The sequence below is a fragment of the Oryx dammah genome, unplaced genomic scaffold (assembly GCF_014754425.2).
Source record: "Oryx dammah isolate SB20612 unplaced genomic scaffold, SCBI_Odam_1.1 HiC_scaffold_18, whole genome shotgun sequence".
In the NCBI taxonomy this organism is placed as follows: Eukaryota; Metazoa; Chordata; class Mammalia; order Artiodactyla; family Bovidae; genus Oryx; species Oryx dammah.
This window is the reverse complement of record NW_024070202.1, coordinates 67,043,610-67,066,367: the sequence shown is the minus strand read 5'-3', so window position 1 is coordinate 67,066,367 and position 22,758 is coordinate 67,043,610. Positions and strand designations below refer to the sequence as shown.

Genomic DNA, 22,758 nt, shown 5'->3' with positions numbered 1-22,758 from the left:
GATTTGATTTAGGTCATACCTGAACAGCCTAGTGGTTCTCCATACTTTCTTCAATTTAAGCCTGAATTTTGCAAGAAGGAGTTTATGATCTGAGCCATAGTCAGCTCCAGGTCTTTTTTTTTTTTTTTTTTACTGATTGTATAGTGCTTCTCCATCTTTGGCTGCAAAGAACATAATCAGTCTGATTTTGGTATTGACTATCTGGTGATGTCCATGTGTAGAGTCATCTCTTGTGTTGTTGGAACAAGGTGTTTGCTATGACCAGTGTGTTCTCTTGGCAAACTTCTGTTAGTCTTTGCCTTGCTTCATTTTTACTCCAAGGCCAAACTTGGCTATTACTCCAAGTTATCTCTTAACCGCCTACTTTTGCATTCCAGTCCCCTATGATAAAAATGATATCTTTTTTGGTGTGAGTTCTAGAAGAGGTTGCCAGAGAAGGCAATGGCACCCCACTCCAGTACTCTTGCCTGGAAAATCCCATGGACGGAGGAGCCTGGTAGGCTGCAGTCCATGGGGTCGCGAAGAGTCAGACATGACTGAGCAACTTCACTTTCACTTCTCACTTTCATGCATTGGAGAAGGAACTGGCAACCCACTCCAGTGTTCTTGCCTGGAAAATCCCAAGGATGGTGGAGCCTGGTGGGCTGCCATCCATGGGGTCGCACAGAGTCAGACACGACTGAAGCAACTTAGCAACAGCAGCAGAAGAGGTGGTTGTAGGTCTTCACAGAACCAGTCAGATTCAGCTTCTTCAGCATCAGTGGTTGGGGCATAGACTTGGATTACTGTGATGTTGAATGATTTACCTTGGAAATGAACCAAGATCATTCTGTCATTTTACAGATTGCACTCAAGTACTGCATTTCAGACTCTTCTATTGACTATGAGTGCTACTCCTTTTCTTCTAAGGGATTCTTGCCCACAGTAGTAGTTATAATGGTCATCTGAATTAAATTTGCTCATTCGCATGGATTTTGGGTTTCCCTAATAGCTCAGTTGGTAAAGAATCTGCCTGCAATGTAGGAGACCTGGGTTGGATCCCTGGGTTGGGAAGATCCCCTGGAGAAGGGAAAAACTACCCACTCCAGTATTCTGGCCTGGAGAATTTCACTGATGGTATAGTCCATGGGGTCACAAAGAGTCGGACACGACTTAGTGAGTTTCACTTCACATCAATTTTAGTTCACTGATTCCTAAGATATCGATATTCAATTTTGCCATCTCCTGCTTGACTACATCCAATTTACCTTAATTCATGGGCCTAACATTCCAGGTTCCTATGCAATATTGTCCTTTATAGCATCAGACTTTACTTTCACCACCAGACATATTCACAACTTTCTGCATTGGTCCAGCCTCTTCATTCTTTCTGGAGCTATTTGTAATTATCCTCTGCTATTCCCCAGTAGCATATTGGACACCTTCCAACCTGGGGGGCTCATCTTCCAGTGTCATATCTTTTTGCCCTTTCGTACTATTCATGGGGTTCTCATGGCAAGAATACTGGAGGGTTTTGCCATTTCTTCCTCCAGTGGACCGTGTGTTGTCAGAACTCTTCATCATGCTCTATCCATCTTGTGTGGCCCTGTACAGCATGGCTCATAGTTTCTTGAGTTACACAAGCACTTTCGCCAGGATCAGGCTGTGATCCATGAAGGGGAGTCTCCTGTAGATGGTCCTTATTTAGAGAATGATGTTCAGTTATACTTATTTAAAAACAAATCAGCCAGCATTTTGCACAGTCACGCCACATAACCGAAGTCACTTGTGTCTTGGGGAGTACCCATTTTGGGTGTGTGTGTGCTCACTGGTTGCCTTAGTATCCTCCTTTTGCAAAGAGTGGTGCTCCTTTCAGAACCAAGTAGTTCATGAAAGGATCCAGCATTGGAAGATGGAGCAAAATGCCCACAAATTATTACTTTTTCCTAAAAAGGTTGAACTTCTTTCACTTCTGAAAGTGGGTCACTAAACCCCAAGAGCCAGTCACACTCACAGTGACCAGCTTCACAATGTGATGGGCTGTCCAGCTTTAGCCGTTGTCCTGGCAGGCAACTTCCCTTTATGTTGGGATATGTTGTGTTTTTGTCCCTTCCTGAATCCATGTGACTACCTAAATTAGCCCTCCGTTTTTCTCAAGTTGCCTAATTTTAATGACGTATTCTCAGTGAAAAATGGAGGAACTTCAGAGCTGCTTTACTTATTATTTATCAGTTGTCCTCTGTCTCATTCACTGAAGAGAATCTCATATACCTGGAAATTGAAATTCAATGCTATGGCTTCTTTAATAAAACAAACCTGTGTTTCACAGGTACATCATGATCCCGTCAATGTTTAATATGAAGCAGTGCCTGGGGCAGAGTAAGGCTCCTTTAAGGCAGTACTTGGTCACAAGGAAGATGTTACTGTAGTCAGATCCCTTGTCCCTCAGAGCCCTGATGTCAGCTGACTGTGTTTTGTCAGGGTCTGAGGATCCAATATGACCCATCTTAAAAAAATGCCGATATTCTATGATTTTTCTGGCATCATATAACTTAAATTTAGCTCTTGACTGATCAAAAGCTCAGTAAGAGGTGGAGAGAAAGACCATGTTTAGATTCCTGTGAGCAAAAAGTTTAGGAAAAGGAAGAGGTGATTGTTACAGCTTTTTATCCCAGTCATTATTTCTCTCTTTAACACTAATGAGGACAGCTATATTTTCTTTACGAGCTACAGAAGACAACACCAGGAAGAGAGATTGAATCAGATCACTATCAAAGCAGCCTCGACAGTGGGAGCCGTGATTGGATGTCTGTCCACATCCTCTGTCTTCACTCTCTCTTACTTCCACCTTTCCTCTCCCCCATGTGTGGCTTTGCCAGATTAGAAGAAAAAAAAAAAAAGAAAGAAAGAAAAACAGGATGTCCAGATAAATTTGAATTTCAGACAAATGAAGGATAGTATTTTCGTCCACATTTTGTGCGACATTGGGTGCCTATTCCATGACGGTATTCCACGTGGAGTCTCTCCCACACGATTCAGTGCTCTTGTTTTATTTTCTTGCAGTTTTCATATGCAGATTTGTTCTTCAGTTGGATCAAAGGGTCCTTCAGGCAGGATCTTATCTGGTATTTCTCAAGGCACCCTAGATATTGACTTCCCTATTTGGGGGCCTATGTTAGATTTTTCAAAAGTTCCCTTCTACTGCAAGTACAGAACACCCCTGAGCTCCTTATATTTTTCCTCTCATATCTCTGAGGTCATCACTTCATGAACAATGACCAGGCTGAGCACAGAGCTCTGAGCGTAAGTGTGCTGTGTATTTTTATGAGTGGTAGATGAACTGAAAGCCGTTTGCTGTCTTAAGAGGCAATTAAATTAACTAACCTGCATGCCAGGAGTTAGTAGTAAGCTCTATCTGCCATGCTGTCCATCTGGGAAGTTAGGTTAATTCCTCTTCCCTTTTGGAAAGATAAGAGGATTGAGGAAGAGAATGAGGTTGGGAGCTATACCTAGTTTTGTAAACGTGTGTCCTAAGAGTAGCAAAGAACTGAGAAAGCTAATAGAACAATGTAAATGACAAAATGTGCAACTCACATTCAAAAGCTTCCTAGTATGTAGTCATGGTACACATCAGATAACAAGGTGCCTTTTTACATACTTTGTGCTTCGATTAATGCTATTATTTAGATCATCCTTTGTAAAGGACACCTAGCAGGCTTCAAACCTTGAAGATAAAGAGTGATGAATGCCCTCTCTTGGTTCAGTGCTTTTCGGGTGTAAAATGCACAGAAGAGTGAACACATATTTAGAAGTGTCTAGATGATTAGTTTTATGCCAGCTAGGCTTGCCCAAGGCAGGCTTGTCAAGATGGTCCCCTGGCTCCCCCTTTTGAAACTTTTCCTCTAGTGCATAGCTCCCTACTGCCCACTTCAGTTCAGTTCAGTTCATTCGCTCAGTCGTGTCCGACTCTTTGTGACCCCATGGACTACAGCACGCCAGGCCTCCCTGTCCATCACCAACTCTCGGAGTTTACCCAAACTCATGTCCATTGAGTCGGTGATGCCATCCAGCCATCTCATCCTCTGTAGTCTCCTTCTCCTCCCGCTTTCAATCTTTCCCAGCATCAGGGTCTTTTCCAATGAGTCAGCTCTTCACACGAGGTGGCCTGCATCCTTTGGAGGCTAGACGTAAACTGGGAAACTGCCTTCACATACCACCACTCTGCCCCGCTGAGAAAACTGCCCATATGACTATACACAGAAATGACTGTAAATGAAATAGCCGCCCAACTCATATTCTACTTTAGCAAATAAACATGAACTTGCTGTTTATAAGCATCAGTGAAAATCTATAACTTCTTGTAGCTCTATATATCCTCAGTGTCCCTGGAATCAGACTAGAAGAATAAAAGCTGAACATGGGAATTCATGTTAATTTCTCACCAACTCCAACATCTTTAACGTAAGAAAACAAAGTTTGTATGAAAGTAGATTATCACATATATGTGGTAGAAATCCCGTGTGATTACCCCAAGTCTCAAGATATGATTCAAAAACCTTTTCTGGAATATTTATGCTTTTCAGTCAACTCATAAATCTTATCCTCCAAACTTTATACCTCTGATGTCAAATGAATTTTAGCCCATTAGCCGTTTGTTGAAAAAATAATGTTAGGATGTAGATTTTATCTGTAAAGAGACCAAATTAAGCTTATTTTTAATCCTGATGTACACCCCATTTTTATTACAACCATATAATGAAACAATTAGAGAAAGATTGAAATAAATATTTATGTTTTATTCATGCTAGAAGTACTTATTCTGTCCTTCAGGATGAAGCCTTGTAATACTGTTATCAATTCCTTAATATTAAAATAAGTCTCATTTTATTTCCTTTGAAAATTTTTTATTGGATGTTTGAGTTTGGGTGGGAATGAGCCTAATGATTAGAGAAATATGGCAATCCTAAGTCATTTTTACTCAAGAAAGTTGAGTGTGTTGATTAACTCCAGAATGTCTTAGATCTCTGATTTGGGGAATAAAAACTGTAATAAAATTATTTCCAGGACTCTAGCTCTGTTTATTTGAATAGTGGTTTCATCTATCTGATTTGAATTCAAATGCATTATTAATACTTTTCTTCTTTTTTAATATAGGTGGAAAACAGACCAAAATATTATGGAAGAGAGTATGTATTCTGCTATTCATTGTTTTAATAACATAATAAGTAGTCATTTTCATATGTCATTTAAATATTAAATATTAAAAATTTTCCAATATATAGTCTTCATCAAATGTCCATTGTGCAAGAGTTTAATAATAAGGATAAATGCAATCAGATCCTTTTGTATTGAATTTTTCTTATAATATTCAGGTGTTTGGCTTTCACAAATGTGGGAGGGACACTATCTTCTGCTACATTCAGTTCTTCTCACAAAAGCAGCCACTGAGTGCCTGGAAGTATTTGAAACATAAGGCAGCATTTTCCATAGTTGTGGCTCTCTTAGTCTTTCATTTCACTTTCTACCTCGATACCGTATAAACAGCTCGAGTCAAAGATTGTAAACTGAGTCCGAATTCCTGGCTTTCACGCACCTCAGTAAGTGCAGCACTCAGGAAAGTCATCCCATTTCCTTGCAGTCTCATAAAACCAAACTGATGATTTCTCTTGATGTGGATCTATTAGCCAAATTACCTTAATACCATAATTATGATTTTCTCCGTTTTCCTCTTAATTTCATCTCTTGTTTTACTTTCTGAGAAACCTACTGCAAAGCAAATGTGCATTACCATAAAAACAGCCAGCAGGCTGTGGCTGTGGCCTGGTGCACAGCTCACAGCAGGCAGGACTGCCCAGCGCAGAGTCAGGGTAGATACACAGTTCACTCTTCTTCCCACGTCCAACCTGGAGGCATTCAGGGGCAAAGTCTCTTTCAAGTCCACCGACCAAACTAAAACCTCCTTCCTCTATTCCCTTACCCATCAGAGCTTCACACTTGTGATTAATGATGCTATTATTTGTCCCAGTTCAGCAGCTACTTCCTAATTGCCATGGCTGCATTTCTGAACCTTCCTACTGGGCCTTGAAAATTCAGCTAGGGCTTCTGGAGTACCTGCCTGGACCACTGGCCTCCTCTCTTCCACCCCCACATCCCTAACATTCAACCTGGATATAAGATGACTTTTTCTCTCTTCAGTATACTGTTTTGGATTTTGCTCTAGAACAACAACAACAAAAAGAATTAAAAAAGAAAATGAAAACCTAATATATACTTCTAAAATAGAACACTTTTGTACATGAATTCCATAAGGAACTCTATTCATTGTCTTTTCCTGTTTTGCATAAGACTTTTATTGAATAACCTCCTAGTTCTCATCCTCAAACCCCCATCCACATAAACTGTGTAGTGAGAGGAGACCAAATAAACCACAAAGAAGGGACATTTCCTATTAGAGGGAAGTTAGCTTAAAAACTTCAGATTCTGTGTTTCCCTTTCTTTTAAAAAAATAAAAGGTTTTTTAAATTCCATTCAAAATATAAGATATGCTCTATTCAGTAAACATTTGTACATATATTTTCTTAGAATCACAATAAAGTGTGGACAATGGGTGTCATTAGTGAAAAGGGAATTTGTATTTCTCTACTGTTTATATTTTTATTTCCTTTGTGCCTTTTAATTTTCCCACTGTGGATAGGTATTACTTTGGTTTTTAAAAAGTTAAATGATACCTAATTAACTGGGGGAAATTAAAGCACAGGGATCGAACCCAGGTCTCCCGCATTGCAGGCAGATTCTTTACCAGCTGAGCGACAAGGGAAGCCCAAGTATACTGGAGTGAGTAGCCTATCCTTTCTTCAGTGGATCTTCCTGACCCAGGAATTGAACTGGGGTCTCCTGCATAGCAGGCGGACTCTTTGCCAGCTGCGCTACCAGGAAAGCCCGTATAGGAATTGACAATGTGTAAAATACCATAACCCACCATTAAAGAGAAGTATTGTTAACTTTTTTCCCTTCATCTCTTTCTTTCCAGTCTTTGTGCAGGCTTTCTTTTTGAAAAGTTGGGATCATTATATATATATATATATATATATATATATATATATAATATAATATATATTATATATATGTATATATATATAGGACACTTTTAAATCTGTCCCTAAAGGGGATGCTGAGCTGCACGCTGAGTCTTCAGGTGCACAAAATTGTTACTTCTTTCAAACAATTGAATTTATCTTAGTTCTTGACACTTGGCATCTGTTGCCGGCCATCCCTAAAACAAGGGCGTTTAAACGAAGCTGCTTCCAGGTTAGCCGCCTGTTTAGGATGCTCCTCCTCTTGTGGTTTTCGCCCTTCTCCGCCCAGAGAGTGGTCTGGGCCTGGGGTGTCCGGTTTCTCTGCCCTCCTCTGTGTGTGTCTCTTCCTGCTATGGTCATCCCCGCCCGCCCCCCGCCCTGCCCTGTCTGGTTGTATCCTGGACATCCCAGCCTAAACATCTTGCGGCACCAGCTTCTGCCCTTTCTGACTCTGATGTGGGAATCTTTCCAGTGCCCTCTGCTCTTCTACCCTCCCCAAGTCTGTCTGTCTGTCTGTCTGTCTCTCTGTCTCTCTCTTACTGGCCTGGTAACTGCAGGCTGCCCTCAGGTCCCTGCTCAGACCATCTGTCCAGTCTTCTCCAGCTCCAGCTTTTGCTACAAAGAAGGTCTCCAGTCTACGGGCATACCACCCTAAATGCGCCAAGCTCGTCGTCAAAGGAGGCTTCTCCACCTCCCAACTCAGACCCACTGAGCCTGGGCTCTGGCCAGATTTCTCCCAATTTCCCTCCCAAAATAACTGGGGACACTGGTCTCCTTTCGGGCAGTTGTCCTTTCGGGCAGTTGTGGGCAGGAGGATTACTCTTACGTCACACAGTATGTTTATCCTCACCCCAGAAATGCGCTGCTCCAAGACGTCCATGTGTTGGCTCTCAAGATTTAAAACCAAAATTTGAGAAGCCACAGCCCCTCTTTTTCCCCAGCTATCACTGTTCTAGACTTTTGAGAGTTGATTTGAGAACTCAAAGCCAGAACATTGGGACCTCACTCCCATAAGACTAAAGCTTCAGCTTGTAAGATCTAGCAGTACAGAATAGAAGGGAATTAGGACATAAAAATTGTGACACATGAACCTCCCTGGTGGCTCAGTGGTAAAGAATCTGCCTGCAACACAGGAGGCACAGGAGACTCGGGTTTTATCCCTGAGTTGAGAAGATCCCCTGGAAGAGGGCATGGCAACCCATTCCAGTATTCTTGCCTGGAGAATCGCATGGACAGAGGAGCCTGGCAGGCTGTAATCCATAGGGTTGCAAAGAGTTGGACACGACTGAAGCAACTCAGCATGCACCCATTGTGATAGGTATATTTTTTTTCCAAAAAATTATCCTGGTACATGTGTCCTCTAAATAATCTTTGCATTCCTGGGGAAAAACTTGTGTAGCCAATTTTCCCTCCCTCCCTTCTCCCTTCCAGGAAGGTAAAAGAGGATTATTTGTCCAGAAATTTTTTCTCTAATTTATTCTTCCAAATTCTCTACGATTGGGTAATCCTAGAAAGAGTGTTGTTCCCTCTCCCAAGAGCCCAGGGCCCCTCGGTACCGACCTCACCCTGCAACCCAGCTCCCACCTTCCTCTGTAACACAGAATGATCAAATCTCCAAAAATAGGGTTGAGCAGCTGTCATTGTTTGAGGGTGACAGAGAGCTGGCTGGTTGACTGTCCCTAACTGCTGTCCTGTTCTCTTCTCCCCTGGCTCTCTATGCCTTCTCACCATATGCTCTCTAGGGCTCAGACATCCCTTCCAGAGCGGAGTCTCTGGCTAAGCCTGAAATCCTACTGCATTTTCCACATGCATCTGTATTACTTTTTAAATAGCAAGGGAAAAAAATAAACATTATCTTTAAAAAAAGAAAAATAGGTACACTTTCCAAACACATCCCTAAGCAATTGCTCTCAAAATTTAAAGAAGTGGAAGACTGCTCATGACTGCTGGCTATTCTTACCAGCGAATGAGCCTCTTAAATGAACAACACCCCACACCTGAAGTAAGCAGGGTGATAATCAGTATGTGTTCATTTGCAATCAGGATAATACATAGTGAGCGGAGAGCTAAATTGGTAAATGCTCTTTTGTTATTCCCCGTGGTTAAAAGAGGAGTCATAACCTGGCTTTTGGTTCTGACTTTAATTTTCAGCTTGTGAGCAAAGACAATAGCAGAAAGCCAGGTGGACTTGGCCTTCTTCCTTTTCTTTTGCATATTATCTGTTTGGGTGCATGCTGGGAGGTGGGTCCAAGTCCATTTGGAATTATACATTAGTCACTTCCTTCTTCATTAAGGTGAGAAGCTATAAATTCCAAGTGGTCCCACCATGTCTTTTAACCAGCTCTTTGTGGTCCATACTTGGTGTATGGTTTGTTCAGAACAAAGATGCTCTTGTCTCTTCTCAGGTTCCACGGTATCATCTCCCGAGAGAAGGCAGATGAGCTTCTTGGAGGCGTAGAGGGTGCCTACATTCTTCGAGAAAGCCAGCGCCAGCCAGGATGCTACACGTTAGCACTAAGGTGAACCCGATTATCCACAGTTGCAACTGCTTTACAAGGATTTACTTATTTTTCCCTTTTTTTTATTGTGGTAAAATATACATAACATACAGGGCTTTCCTGGTGGCTCAGCTGGTAAAGAATCCACCTGCAATGCAGGAGACCCTGGTTCAATTCCTGTGTTGGGAAGTTCCCCTGGAAAAGGGAGAGGCTACCCACTCCAGTATTCTTGGACTTCCCTGGTGGCTCAGACGGTAAAGAATCCACCCACAATGCGGGAGACCTGGGTTCCATCCCTGAGTTGGGAAGATCCCCAGGAGGAGGGCATGGCAACCCTCTCCAGTATTCTTGCCTGGAGAATCCCTGTGGACCAGAGGAGCCTGGCAGGCTATGGTCCATGGAGTCGCAAAGAGTTGGACACAACTGAATGACTAAGCACAAGCACATACATAACATATAATGTATCATTTTAATTATCTATAAGTGTGCAATTCAGTGGCATTAAGTATATTCCCAGTGTTGTGCAGCCATCTCCACTATCATCTCCCAGAACTTTTTCATCATCCCAAATAAAAACTCCATTAATCAGTTGTTCCCCATTTCCCCCTAATTATTTTTTTTATTTCCATGTCATTTACAAAGTGCCCAGCAGCATATTACAGGTTTACATGTGTCCTGGGTCACAGATGTTATCAGTTGATGGGCTCCAAGACTCTGTTTATGCATGCACAATATTCTTGGGAGAATCATCTGTAAATTTAGTGCTTCTAGAGCTGCTTCTGCCTGAAACATCAAGCGAGTGAATTAAGACATACCTCTGCCTCCTTTTTCTGCACAAATTCTGTGCTCAGTTTTGTCTGATTCTTTGCAACCCCATGGACTGTGGCCCGCCAGGCTCCTCTGTCCATGGGATTTTCCAAACAAGAATACTGGAAAGGGTTGTTATCTCCTCCTCCAGGGGATATCTTCCTGACCCAGGGATCAAACCTGCATCTTTCTGCATTAGCAGGCTTCTTTACCCACTGAGCCATCTGGAAAGCTTGCCTCCCTTCAGTTCAGTTCAGTTCAGTCACTCAGCCGTGTCCAACTCTTTGCAACCCCATGAATCACAGCACGCCAGGCCTCCCTGTCTATCACCAACTCCCAGAGTGCACTCAAACTCATGTCCATCGAGTCAGTGATGCCATCCAGCCATCTCATCCTCTGTCGTCCCCTTCTCCTCCTGCCCCCAATTCCTCCCAGCATCAGGGTCTTTTCCAATGAGTCACTCTTTGCATGAGGTGGCCAAAGTATTGGAGTTTCAGCTTTAGCTTCAGTCCTTCCAAAGAACCCCCAGGACTGATCTCCTTTAGAATGGACTGGTTGGACCTCCTTGCAGTCCAAGGGACTCTCAAGAGTCTTCTCCAGCAACACAGTTCAAAAGCATCAATTCTTTGGTGCTCAGCTTTCTTCACAGTCCAACTCTCACATCCATACATGACCACAGGAAAAACCATAGCCTTGACTAGACGGACCTTAGCTGGCAAAGTAATATCTCTGCTTTTGAATATGCTATCTAGGTTGGTCATAACTTTCCTTCCAAGGAGTAAGTGTCTTTTAATTTCATGGCTGCAGTCACCACCTGCAGTGATTTTGGAGCCCCCCAAAATAAAGTCTGATACTGTTTCCACTGTTTCTCCATCTATTTCCCATGAAGTGATGGGACCAGATGCCATGATCTTCGTTTTCTGAATGTTGAGCTTTAAGCCAACTTTTTCACTCTCCTCTTTCACTTTCATCAAGAGGCTTTTTAGTTCCTCTTCACTTTCTGCCATAAGGGTGGTGTCATCTGCATATGTGAGGTTATTGATATTTCTCCCGGCAATCTTGATTCCAGCTTGTGCAGCCCTTGTCAAAAGTCTTCCCCTCACATTGTGGGTATGTGCCTGAACAAACATGCATTTGGTCCACTGGGTTCTCTCTGGAATCATATTGACCCATAGACCTCCCACTAGCGGTCATAACACTTCGTGCTAGCAAGCCAACAGACCAGAGCTCTCATTAGAACTTTACCATGAAACCACAGCATTTTTTTTTAAATTTTACTTTATTTTACTTTACAATATGTATTGGTTTTGCCATACATTGACATGAATCCGCCACGGGTGTACATGAGTTCCCAATCCTGAACCCCCCTCCCACCTCCTTGCCCATATCATCTCTCTAGGTCATCCCAGTGCACCAGCCCCAAGCATCCTGTATCCTGTATCGAACCTAGACTGGCGATTCGTTTCTTACATGATAGTATACATGTTTCAATCACAGTATTAAAAATCATAGCACCCCAAAGGCATTGCCTTTACTGCACTTTCCTAACCTAACCTGCATCAAATATTTCATATCCTTCGATCCTCCTGACAATCCTGCAAGGTTTGAGGAAAGTTTTCAATTTCAAAATCAGATTGTCTTCCAAAAGTTCATCTGTGAACTCTTTGGAATTAGGAAGCACTGTCTCCGTGGAAAAAAATGGTGTCAATGAAACACTTCCCAGGTCAATCCACAAAGATGTGTTCAACCCACCATCTCGGTTGGGATTGTAGAATGATGCTTTCCCAGCTGCACTTGGAATGTCGTATCTTCAGTGGTGTCATCATGATGAAGCACTTCAAGAATAGCAAGTGCTCTAGGGATGCAAGGTTTTTTCTCAGCTTACCAGCATCCCCTTCAGCAGGAGCTGACAGTCCCAGTGGGAAACCCAGAAGCGGCTGTGAGCTGTAGGACCAAGGCCAAGAGGGGACAATCGGCACTAAAAGGGGAGAATCCTAGTGATTAAGTCTCTGTGATGCTGTCACTGATGCGCAAGCAAATTGTGCTGCACAGCTCCCCTGTTTCCCTTCTGCTGGACCAACTAGGGTGGAAGGCATGGGTGCTCTACTGATGATGGTCAAAGATATAATAATAAAAGGACCCAAGGCCAGTGGTTATAACTTCCCCTGAAGAGATAATTGCCTGGTAGAGGGGAGGGAGTGGCTTCCATTAAGAAATTTTTAACGTATTTGTGAATCAGGCAGTACCCCCTGACTATACAAATGAGGATGACTGTGACCCATGGCCATAGTGATTTTTAAGACCAAATGATGCCATAGGACTGGCTGGGGTTAAACCCACCTTTGCATCTTTTCCAGGGGTATAGCCTCAAGCAGGTACCCCATCTCTTCAAGTCTCAATTCCCTCAGCTGTCAAACAAGAATAATAATTGTACTGTCTTGAAGGGTCTCCATGATAACCTAATGGGAGGAAATCGTGTCAGGCCCTTAGCCCAGTGTCTGGCATTCAGTACAGATCCCAGAAGTATTAGCTGACACTGTCACCCACTGACCTGATTTCTAAAACTCTTGTGATCTCTCCTTCCTCATGGACAGGTTTGGAAACCAGACCTTAAACTACAGGCTCTTCTATGATGGAAAACACTTTGTGGGTGAGAAGAGGTTTGAATCGATTCATGATTTGGTCACAGATGGCTTGATAACACTGTACATAGAAACAAAAGCTTCAGAATACATTTCCAAAATGACAACAAACCCCATCTATGAACACATTGGATATGCCACTCTACTCAGAGAAAAAGTATCCAGAAGGCTAAGCAGGTCTAAAAACGAATCAAGAAAAGCCAGCGTCACAAATGAAGAGCACACAGCCGTCGAAAAGGTAAGCCACGCGTGGGACGAACACAGTCTGTCTGTTTCTAATCTGTGCTGAAAACCCGGATGCTTAATTCAATATGTGATTTGCCAAACTGTTGCAGGAGACCAACCCACTCCCATCCAAAAAACCTTAGACATTTTGTGCTAAAAGAGACCTTGGAAATCTGATTTCAGTTCAACTCCCTCATTTTCCAAATGAGGACAGTGAGGTCAAAAATGTCCGATGATTTGCCAGAACTCATAAGTCAGAGCCAGGACTTCCACTAATAATTGTCTGTGAGTTTATTTGAAGTTTGAAAGAAAAAAAAATCCTTTAAAAAAATTAGTGTTTTATGATGAAAATGGTCACTTGTATTTTTAATTGCCATTTGCGGTGTCACTGGCTCCATCTCCAGTTCAACCCAGCTGGCCAAATACATAGTGTTTGTATTTGCTTCTCTTAGAACTTGATGACCATGTGTGACGCACAGGTCAGTAATCCCTCTTGAAGGTAGTCTTACCTAGATAGTAGATTTTATTGACAGATATGGGGGCATTAGCCGTGATGATGGCTATATCTCTAGGATACTTGGAAAGATATAGTCAGCATCAATGCTAATGCCCCCATCTCTGACTCTATCTCTGGGAGGCTTGTCCTTTGCCCCAGAAGAGCAGTTGTTGGGCCTCGTTGAGGATGAGACGCTCCCAAATGGGTAATGCTCAAGCTGGTGGGACCATGGCAGGATGTGGCGAGGAGGGTCTGATTTTCCTCTCCAGTAAGTTGCTGTTTATGTGAGAGACGCCACCGCAGTTTGCTAGCAGATTTTTTGGATGTGTCCCTTTAGGAACCATCTGCTTTGACTGGTCCTATCTGTTTTCCACTGAAACAAAGCGACAGCCAGCCATGCCAGTCAGCCCCGCTGAGTCTGTGCTGAGCCTAGCTTCTAAGGCGAGCCTGGACTGGGGCAGATAGAAATGAGCAGGGTTGAGCACGGCTCCTTCTTGTGTTTGTTAATCCTTAATTAAACCGGAACAGCCCCCCTCCTCCCCCCTGTTGTCCAGTGTGAGCAAAAGGCAGAGGAACCTCAGGTTGACTGACCGGGCTTCAGCTTTGGCAATGGGGATGCACCAGAAAGCACAGAAAGCACCGAGAGCAGGAGGAGAGCAGAGGATGGCAGGCAGGCCTGCTGGCAGACAGGGCGTGATCCTAATTGATTTGCTAATTGAGCTTTAGAGCCTAGGAGAACCTGCCTCAGAATCATGTCAGTTGAGCAGCTGGCCCATGAAAAAATCATTTGCCATTTTCATTTTATAACTCCAGAGTCTCCAAAGCACCTGTTTATTCTTTGGCGAATAATTGATTTGGGAAATGATAGGGTTCCTGATTGTTTACATTTCAACAGAAGAGAGAGGACTTGAGTCCCAGCTTCCTGGGAGTTTGTTCCTGTCTAAGCAAAAGCCTTTCCTTAGTCTGTTTGCAAAAATCTGTTCAGAAAGTAATTTAGAATAGAAAATCCAGAAGCCGACTTTCCCGGCCATGACAAATCAGAAGATGAATTGTAAAATAAATCTCTGAAGTGGTGTTTATATTTCTGAATTGGAGAGAAATGCCACCCAAAAGGCAATCTGTTACAACTGCAGACAACGCATTAGAACATTTCCAGGAGAAGAAGTGAATAAGAAGTGACTCTGGTGTATTTGGGATGAGAGTTTAGATCCTGGGTATTGGAATTGATATTCGTAGATTTTTGTCGTCCCCCAAGAGAAAAGTTGGGTCACTAGGAACTGATATTTCTAGATGGTAGTCCCATAAGGAAGCTTACATGAAAAATTATGTCCTTTCTTGTAGGGCATTTTGTATTTATTTATTAAAATAAAATTTTAGAGAAAATCAGTCATCAGCTTAACAATTACTTTGAGTGAGCCGCCCAGTACACTTTTACCTTTTTCAGGAAAAGGTAGATAAAGAAAACATTGAAGGAGGAAGTCCAGACTCAGCGAAAGGTTTGATGGATGGGCAATGGTGGCGCCGATTTCTTGGACGTTAATGATGCAGTGGTTGACTTTCCTGGAGGACGCTCCCAGCACTGGGTCTGGTCATTTGCTGGGGGTCACTCATTTTGTTAGTGGATTGTGAAGTAACTTCGTACGACTCCATCTGTTTCTTTCTGACCTTATTGACAAGTGGAATTATTAAAAGTCTCAGTCTTGCCAGAAATCCTATTTCCCTTAAGGGCAGGTCAGTGGACTGTTGCCATGGCGGCAGGGACTCAAAAAGAGGTGGCAGAAACTTGAATGGATTGACTGAGAAATGCCCAGGGCACCTGTCTGCTCCAGTAATGGCATGTCTTGAGGGATTTAATGAGTGAAATGAGTAGGCTTCCTAATATTTCTCAAATCCAGACAGCCCAGCATTTCATCTTCCAGAATACTTAAACTTCATCTGCCCGCTTATTTTATTGATCATTTCCTAATGAATCCAGAGATATGTGTAAATCCGAGAATATTAACAATGTTAATTGGCAAAAAGATATTACCTACCCTATCAGATTTGAGTGGTTTCCAGATTTACCTCCTGTCAAGGTGTTTAGCAGTGAACTTGATTTTAATAACTGGAGATGAGGCAGGGAGAGGGGAGGGTGCAAATGAAAAAACAAAAAAAACACTGTGGTGGTTAGCCAACAGGGATCTGTTTCCTTTCTGATTCTTTAATTGATTTTTAAACATTACTATATGTAAGTGCCACCATTTGGTACATTTAATTAAAATGTTCATGCCCAGCATCATTTCTTTTATGAAATTAATTTCAGCAGTTATTCCATAGATTGCTTGTCTACTGATCTCCAGAACCTGTGCTGTTAGCAATGTAAGAGTAGCAACAAGATTCAACATCAGTTCAGACTTTTGCAGTTGGTAAACAGATTTCACGCATGTGAAATAATTTTCCACTTTATCCTCAGAGCAGCTTTGCCAAGTACATAGGGCAGGAATGATTATCCCCATTTTGTTGAAAAAGTCACAATGGCAAGACAAGGAATCAAACCCAGACTTCCTAACTCCAAGTTCAAAGCTTCTTAAATCTATGGAGCAGCTGGACCTCATTCTGTTATTATTGCCTTAAGCAAAGACCTTTGCTTTTGACCATCCTGTGTCAATTGATGGTAAGAATCTCTTAATATTTACATGTGTTTTTGAAAATACACTGCTATTACTAGCTCTAATAAGTAAATTGTCTTGTAATGATTTTTATTAGTAGTGAAAGTTGCTCAGTCATGTCTACCTCTTTGCGACCCCATGGACTACATAGTCCATGGAATTCTCCAGGCCAGAATTCTGGAGTGGGTAACCTTTCCCTTCTCCAAGGGATCTTCCCAACCCAGGTCTCCCACATTGCAGGTGGATTCTTTACCAGCTGAGCTACAAGGGAAGCCTTGTAAAGGATACCTGACTGAATCAAATATATGTGACAACCATATTTTCAATGAAAAGTGAAAGTGAAATTGTTAGTCACTCAGTCATGTCTGACCCCATGGACTATAACCCACCAGGCTCTACTGTCCATGTAATTCTCTAGGCAAGAATACTGGAATGGGTAGCCATTCCCTTCTCCAGGGCATCTTCCTGACCCAGGGATCGAACCCCAGTCTCCCACATTACAGGCAGATTCATTACCATCTGAGCCATCAGGGAAACCCCAATATTTTCAGTAACACATATGTATTAAGTAAAGCTACTTGCTGAGTTAAATTGTATTTATGCTTTACTGGAGAAAAAATCATTTGTACTCTTGGTGTAATACAAGCACACTAAAGAATATAGTTTACCAGTTAATCATTTCCCTAATTTTTATAATAGCAAATGTCAGAAAATGATCTAAATGCCCATCAGTTGGGGATTACTTAGAATTAATTATGGTACACCCATATACAGGAATATCATGCAACCACAGAAAAGAAAGAGGATGTTCTCATATGGATTAATTTCAAAGTTAATTACTCAGGGTTATCAAATGCAAAAACATATAGTATGCATAGTATGGTTTTATTTATGTAAACCAGAAAAAAATATTTTACATATTTTTTTTCTAGGAAAATTATAAAATACCCCCGAAGGATGATGAGCTAGTATGAGGACTGCCAGTGGGGAGTGGAAAGGGGGTGTCTAAGATATAAGGGTGGGAAGGAGACTCCTGCTACTTTTTGTACTCTTTCAATTTTGAACCATGATAAATCCTATTCAGAAAATTAATTAAGAAAAGAATGCATTATGTCCTAAATTCACATACATTAAAGCAAACCCTGAGTAAAACATCCTCTATACTCATCGTGTTACCCACCCCACCCCCTGTCCCTGGACCCAGACTGTTTTCCCATCCCTTCTCACTGGTCCCCTTCCCCATCCTGTTGCTGCTGCTGCTGTTGCTAAGTCGCCTCAGTCGTGTCCGACTCTGTGCGACCCCATAGATGGCAGCCCACCAGGCTCCGCCATCCCTGGGATTCTCCAGGCAAGAACACTGGAGTGGGTTGCCATTTCCTTCTCCAGTGCATGAAAGTGAAAAGTGAAAGTGAAGTCGCTCAGTCCTGTCCAACTCTTCGCAACCCCATGGACTGCAGCCTACCAGGCTCCTCCACCCATGGGATTCTCCAAGCAAGAGTTCTGGAGTGGGTTGCTATTGCCTTCTCTGCCCCATCCTGTTAGCTGTTGTTTTTTGTTTTTCTCTTTTTTTCTTTCATTTCTCTTTTGGATTGTTAGCAAAGAGGCTGTGGTTAGCAGCCTTTCACTGAAGGTTGAAGATGGTAATTATAGCGTAGGACCTAAATCACGAAATAGAGTGTGGTGTGACTATGCCTGGAAATGGGCTAACTATTGCTTCCTCCTGACCTTGCCCCCTGCCCACCTACAGACCCCTCAGCGGTGCTCCCCTGGGGCTCTTCCCAGCCCCCCCCCCATTTTACATGCCTTTTCACCCCACCCCACCCTCCTTTCTCAAGCTGCCCCAGGCCAGCTCCCAGATTCCTCCCACTATTCTAGGCAGCAAGGAAGGCTCTCTGGTTTCTGCTTGTGTTGTTGTGAAACTAGGAGAGTGGCCTTGTCTGGAGTGAAGGGCTCTGAGCCCTCACCCTGAGAAGCAGCACATCTCAGGACACCAAGATGGTGTATCTCCCTCCGTGTTCTCTCTGCACGGCTCCTGCCGCCCCTGAGCTGAGCCCTGACCCGCTGGGGCATTGTGAGAAACTAGAGCCTGGAGGAGGAGGGTACTGGAGACCGCCTCGTGCATCCCCTTTGTTTTATACAAGAGGGCACTGAGGCACCCAGCTCCTTGGTCTGGGGTATTTCAGAGACATCTAGAGGTCACAGAGGCTTGGATAGAGAAAAAAGAATGCTTTAAAATAACCTGCCCCTTAGATGTTCTCTTAAAGTTAAGATCTTTGAGGAGCACAAGTCATATGTACAGGACTCCCGAGTGAAAGAATGAAAAGTGAAAAATGAATTCAGAAGGCAGTCTTCAATGTGTCACAGCCCGGCAGTAAATACAGGACAGATTCACTGGGGTTTTGAAGAGAAGTTGATTAACAAGAAATCTTTCTCAAGGACTGGCAATGGCGGGAGCTGCTGCAGGGACTGGGGAAAGGCACGGGGGTTCCCGGAGCCTGCTGAGAGGCTCCCACCAGAGGGGGCGGCCACAGAGTGGGGGTGGGGGAGCACAGGAGCGGGGCTCCTGTAGGGGGCGCTCCTATAAAAACAGAGCTCCCACAGGAGGGCGATAGACAGAGACCCCTACAGTCAAGCAAGGGTGTGAGCCTTGGGTGCTGCGCCACTCAAGAGGGAGGGGGCAGTGGAAGAAATACCTCATCTTCTCTCTCCTCTCACCCTGCGATCTCCTGCCTGTATCTCTCACTGGACAAACCCCACTGGAAGCCAGAGGATAAAGGAGCCAGGGATACAGTTAATCAGTTTCCCCACCACAGGCGAAAGCAGGACAGGATTGAATTTGACACAAGGGATGTGGCAGAGAGTAACCAATACAACTGCAAGTGATGAATAGAATAAAATCTGTGCAAGCAGTGTGTTAACCTTGTTCGAATCCCATTAGAATGTTGGTTGACCAGGTTCAGAAACTATGATTGGCATTAATGCAAGATTGCGAGGTAGCGCTTTACGTGGATGGGCTCCACCACTGTGCCCTTATGGAAGACGTCTTGGTCCTGGAGGGTGGAGAGGCTTTGTGACTTTATCAAGGACAGTTGATTCAAGCATGGTGTCACCCATTGCCCTTCCCCAAGCTGAGACGCTGCATCCATATGCCAAAGAAAGAGCCTGCATTGTTCAGGTATAAGGCATCCTGGGCTGGAAAACACGTTCATATGACAGGCTCTGGAAAACCTGTAGAACTGCTCTGCAGGTGGTCCCTTGGAAATATGTAAGTGGCATAACCAGTCTTTTCTCGGGAGAAAGGATAAATGAAGATGAGCATAACTTAGCTAGTAAAAGTGACAGGTGCAGTAATGACTGATCATCCATCTTCCTCCTCGCACACACGGCCTCATAAAATGGAATGGGATATAATGCTGTAAGGATGAATGGATTTGAACTTGATTACATTTGCTCATGAAACCAGGTTTTACCAGAGTGTTATTTTAAATCAGAATCTCCGAACAGTGTGAAACTTAACGCAGTCTGAAAAAGAGCTGATTTGGCTAGGTCAGTGGTTCTCAAACCAGCTTCAAGTTAGAATCACCCTGGGAGCTTTTTTAGAAAAGACCCATGTTACCCTCCTGACTTAACTGAATTAAAGCCTCTACTGGTGAAGCTCAAGCCTATTTTTAAGGTTCTCTAGGTGATTCTAAAGTTCTCAACCCTTGGTTAGATGAAAGGTCAGATGGGGAAGTAAAGGTTATCAGATACTTGGGGAAGAATTTTCTTTTAAGGACACCTGTCCCACTTTCTCTAATGCCTCTTTTTTTTTCTGAGACTCTTTTTTTTTTGTCCTAATTTAGGCACTGGCATTCTTTCTCACCTCTACCTCTGCATAAAAAGTCCTCCATGTAAAAATTCTTAAGAGTAGACTCTGGCAGTTCTGGTTACTCAGTTTGGTTCAAAGGTTTGTGCGTTGTTCCTTTTTCCCTGAGTCCTTTCCCCCGATTATCGGTTAAAATTTGGATGATGGGGAAAGTTAAATGTAGGATGATTAAGAGAATTTAATGAAGAAACAAGGAAAAGTCAGTGTCTCTTCTGTAGGTGCTATGTGTGTGTACTTAGTTGCATCTGACTCTTTGTGACCCCATGGACTGTAGCCCAACAGGCTCCTCTGTCCATTGAATTTTTCAGATGAGAATACTGGAATGGGTTGCCATTTCTCCCCTCAGGGGATCTTACCAAGGGATCTTACCAGGGATTAAACCCAAGTCTCCTGTGTCTTCTGCATTGCAGACAGATTCTTTACCCACTGAGCCATCGGGGAAGTCCTCTTTGGGGCTAGTAGGTGGTTTTCTTAAGACAAAGTTTATAGGACAAGGATTCTTATCTGCCCACTGGGGAGTTTTGAAAAATACCAATGCCTGGGACACACCCCCAGAAAACAGATTTAACTACTTAGGATAAGAGCTGAGCATCTGGAGTTTAGATTCTCTGGGCGATTCTGATATGCAGCTAAAACTGAGAATCTCTGCTGTAGAGGAATAACTAAAATTGAGTTAGGTTGTTTGGTTTACTATCTTTTATCAGAGAGTTACTCTTTTTTTTCTTTTTTTCTTTTTACCATCCCCTCGCTATCAGTGGTCTCAAGAGCTTTACAGGAACAAAAAGAAAAGTTATCCTAATATATTCAGTGTGTGTTAGAATAAGATGGTCCCAACCCTCCTCATTCATCCCCATCCTAAATCTCTCTAGAAAAGAGCTCAATGCAATCCTTGTTGGAATATTGTCTATGCAAACAGTGCCATCTAGTGGCTCAGCAAAGAGTAACATGCTGGCTGCCATCTCAAAAGACCACACTTAAACAGATGTGGAAGTAATGAGCAAGAACAAATTTTTCGCAGTGAATCCACTGAATTGACCCCATTTCCTCAGGTTTTGTGACATAGGTCGGGCTATGCAACGGCTAGGGAGTATCTGTTTTGTGATTCATGCTCATTCTTTGTGTAAGCAGATAGGCAGTTCTGCCAGCCTGGGACACTTAGATGTACAAAAAGCCCCAGGGATCTTATTCACTGAGATTCTGGTCTAGAGATGCTGGAAAAAAATTTTTTAATTTGTTTATTTTTGGCTGCAATGGGTGTTCATTGCTTTGTGCAGTCTTTCTGTAGTTGCAGTGTGCAGGCTTCTCATTGCAGTGACTTCTTCTGTTGCGAGCAGGGTTGCAGTGACTTCTTCTGTTGCGAGCAGGGTTCTAGGTGCACAGGCTTCAGTAGTGGCAGCTCCTGGGCCCTGGAGCATGGGCTCAGCAGTCGTGGCCCATGGGCTTAGTTGCTCCACAGCATGGACCAAGGATCAAACCCGTGTCCCCTGCCTTGGCAAGCAGATTCCTATCTGTTGTGCCACCAGGGAAGTCTAAGGGGCTCAAACCTTTTGACCTCCGGGTCCTTTTGTACTTTTTAAATTACCGAGGACCCCAAAGAGATTTTTGTTTATGTGAGTTATATCTGCTGGTACTTCCTGCTTTAAAAAGTAAAACTGAGAAAAAAAATTAATTCTTTTCAACGTCATGATAGTGAAGTCATTCTGTGTTTGCATAAATAACGTATTTTTGTGATGAATAACCCCATTCCCCCAAAGAGAAAATGAGAATATTGTCCTTGTTTCACAATTTGTAAATCTCTCAAATGTCTGGCGTTTAATAGAAAACATCTTGATTCTCACATCTGCTTCTGTGTTCAACTTGTGATTTATATTGCTTTGTCTGAAGTATAGGAAGAAGCTCTGGCCTCAGACATATATGTCATTGGCAAAAGGAAGAATTTTTTTAACTTTTTATTTTGTATTGGTGTATAGCCAATTAACAATGTTGTCATAGTTCCAGGTGGACTAGAAAGGGACTCAGCCACACATACACATGTATGCATTCTCCCCCAAACTCCCCTCCTGTCCAGGCTGCCACATAACACTGAGCAAGCGTTCCATGTGCTATACACATGGTCCTTGTTGGTTATCCATTTTAAATATAGCAGCATGTACATTTGTTTTTTTTTACCTCTTTTTTTTTTCTACAATAGAACATAACAAGTGTAGTTTCTCAAAGGTTACTTACAATGTCAGTCAGTTGGAACAGGCAATTAATAAACATAGTTTTGACAGAGAGGATCACCCAAACATCAGTGGACCACACTTGGAGAACTGCTGCTCTGGGTAACCACTGGATGGACAAAAACACACGTTTTAAAGAAGTTTCTATTTGTGCGTCTCCAGGGAAGTGTTTAGGAGGAATGATTGTTCCACTTGTGTCCCCTTTGACTATGGGGGTGAAAGCTTCTGTCACCCGGGACTGTTGTCCACCCTGGCAGGGAGACTGCTGAGTTTGCCCTGTTTACAACCTCTGAGTTCTTC

At 43.0% G+C, this 22,758-nt stretch overlaps 1 protein-coding gene across 1 annotated transcript in view; it reads left to right on the top strand.

Annotated features, from left to right (window-relative positions):
• Nucleotides 1–22,758, top strand: part of CHN2 (chimerin 2) — a 341,136-nt gene that overhangs the window by 200,537 nt on the left and 117,841 nt on the right. The window contains exons 4-6 of the mRNA XM_040259709.1: nucleotides 5,134–5,165; nucleotides 9,461–9,574; nucleotides 12,955–13,240. Coding sequence (XP_040115643.1) covers nucleotides 5,134–5,165; nucleotides 9,461–9,574; nucleotides 12,955–13,240 — 432 coding nt within the window. The remainder of the gene's footprint in view (nucleotides 1–5,133; nucleotides 5,166–9,460; nucleotides 9,575–12,954; nucleotides 13,241–22,758) is intronic.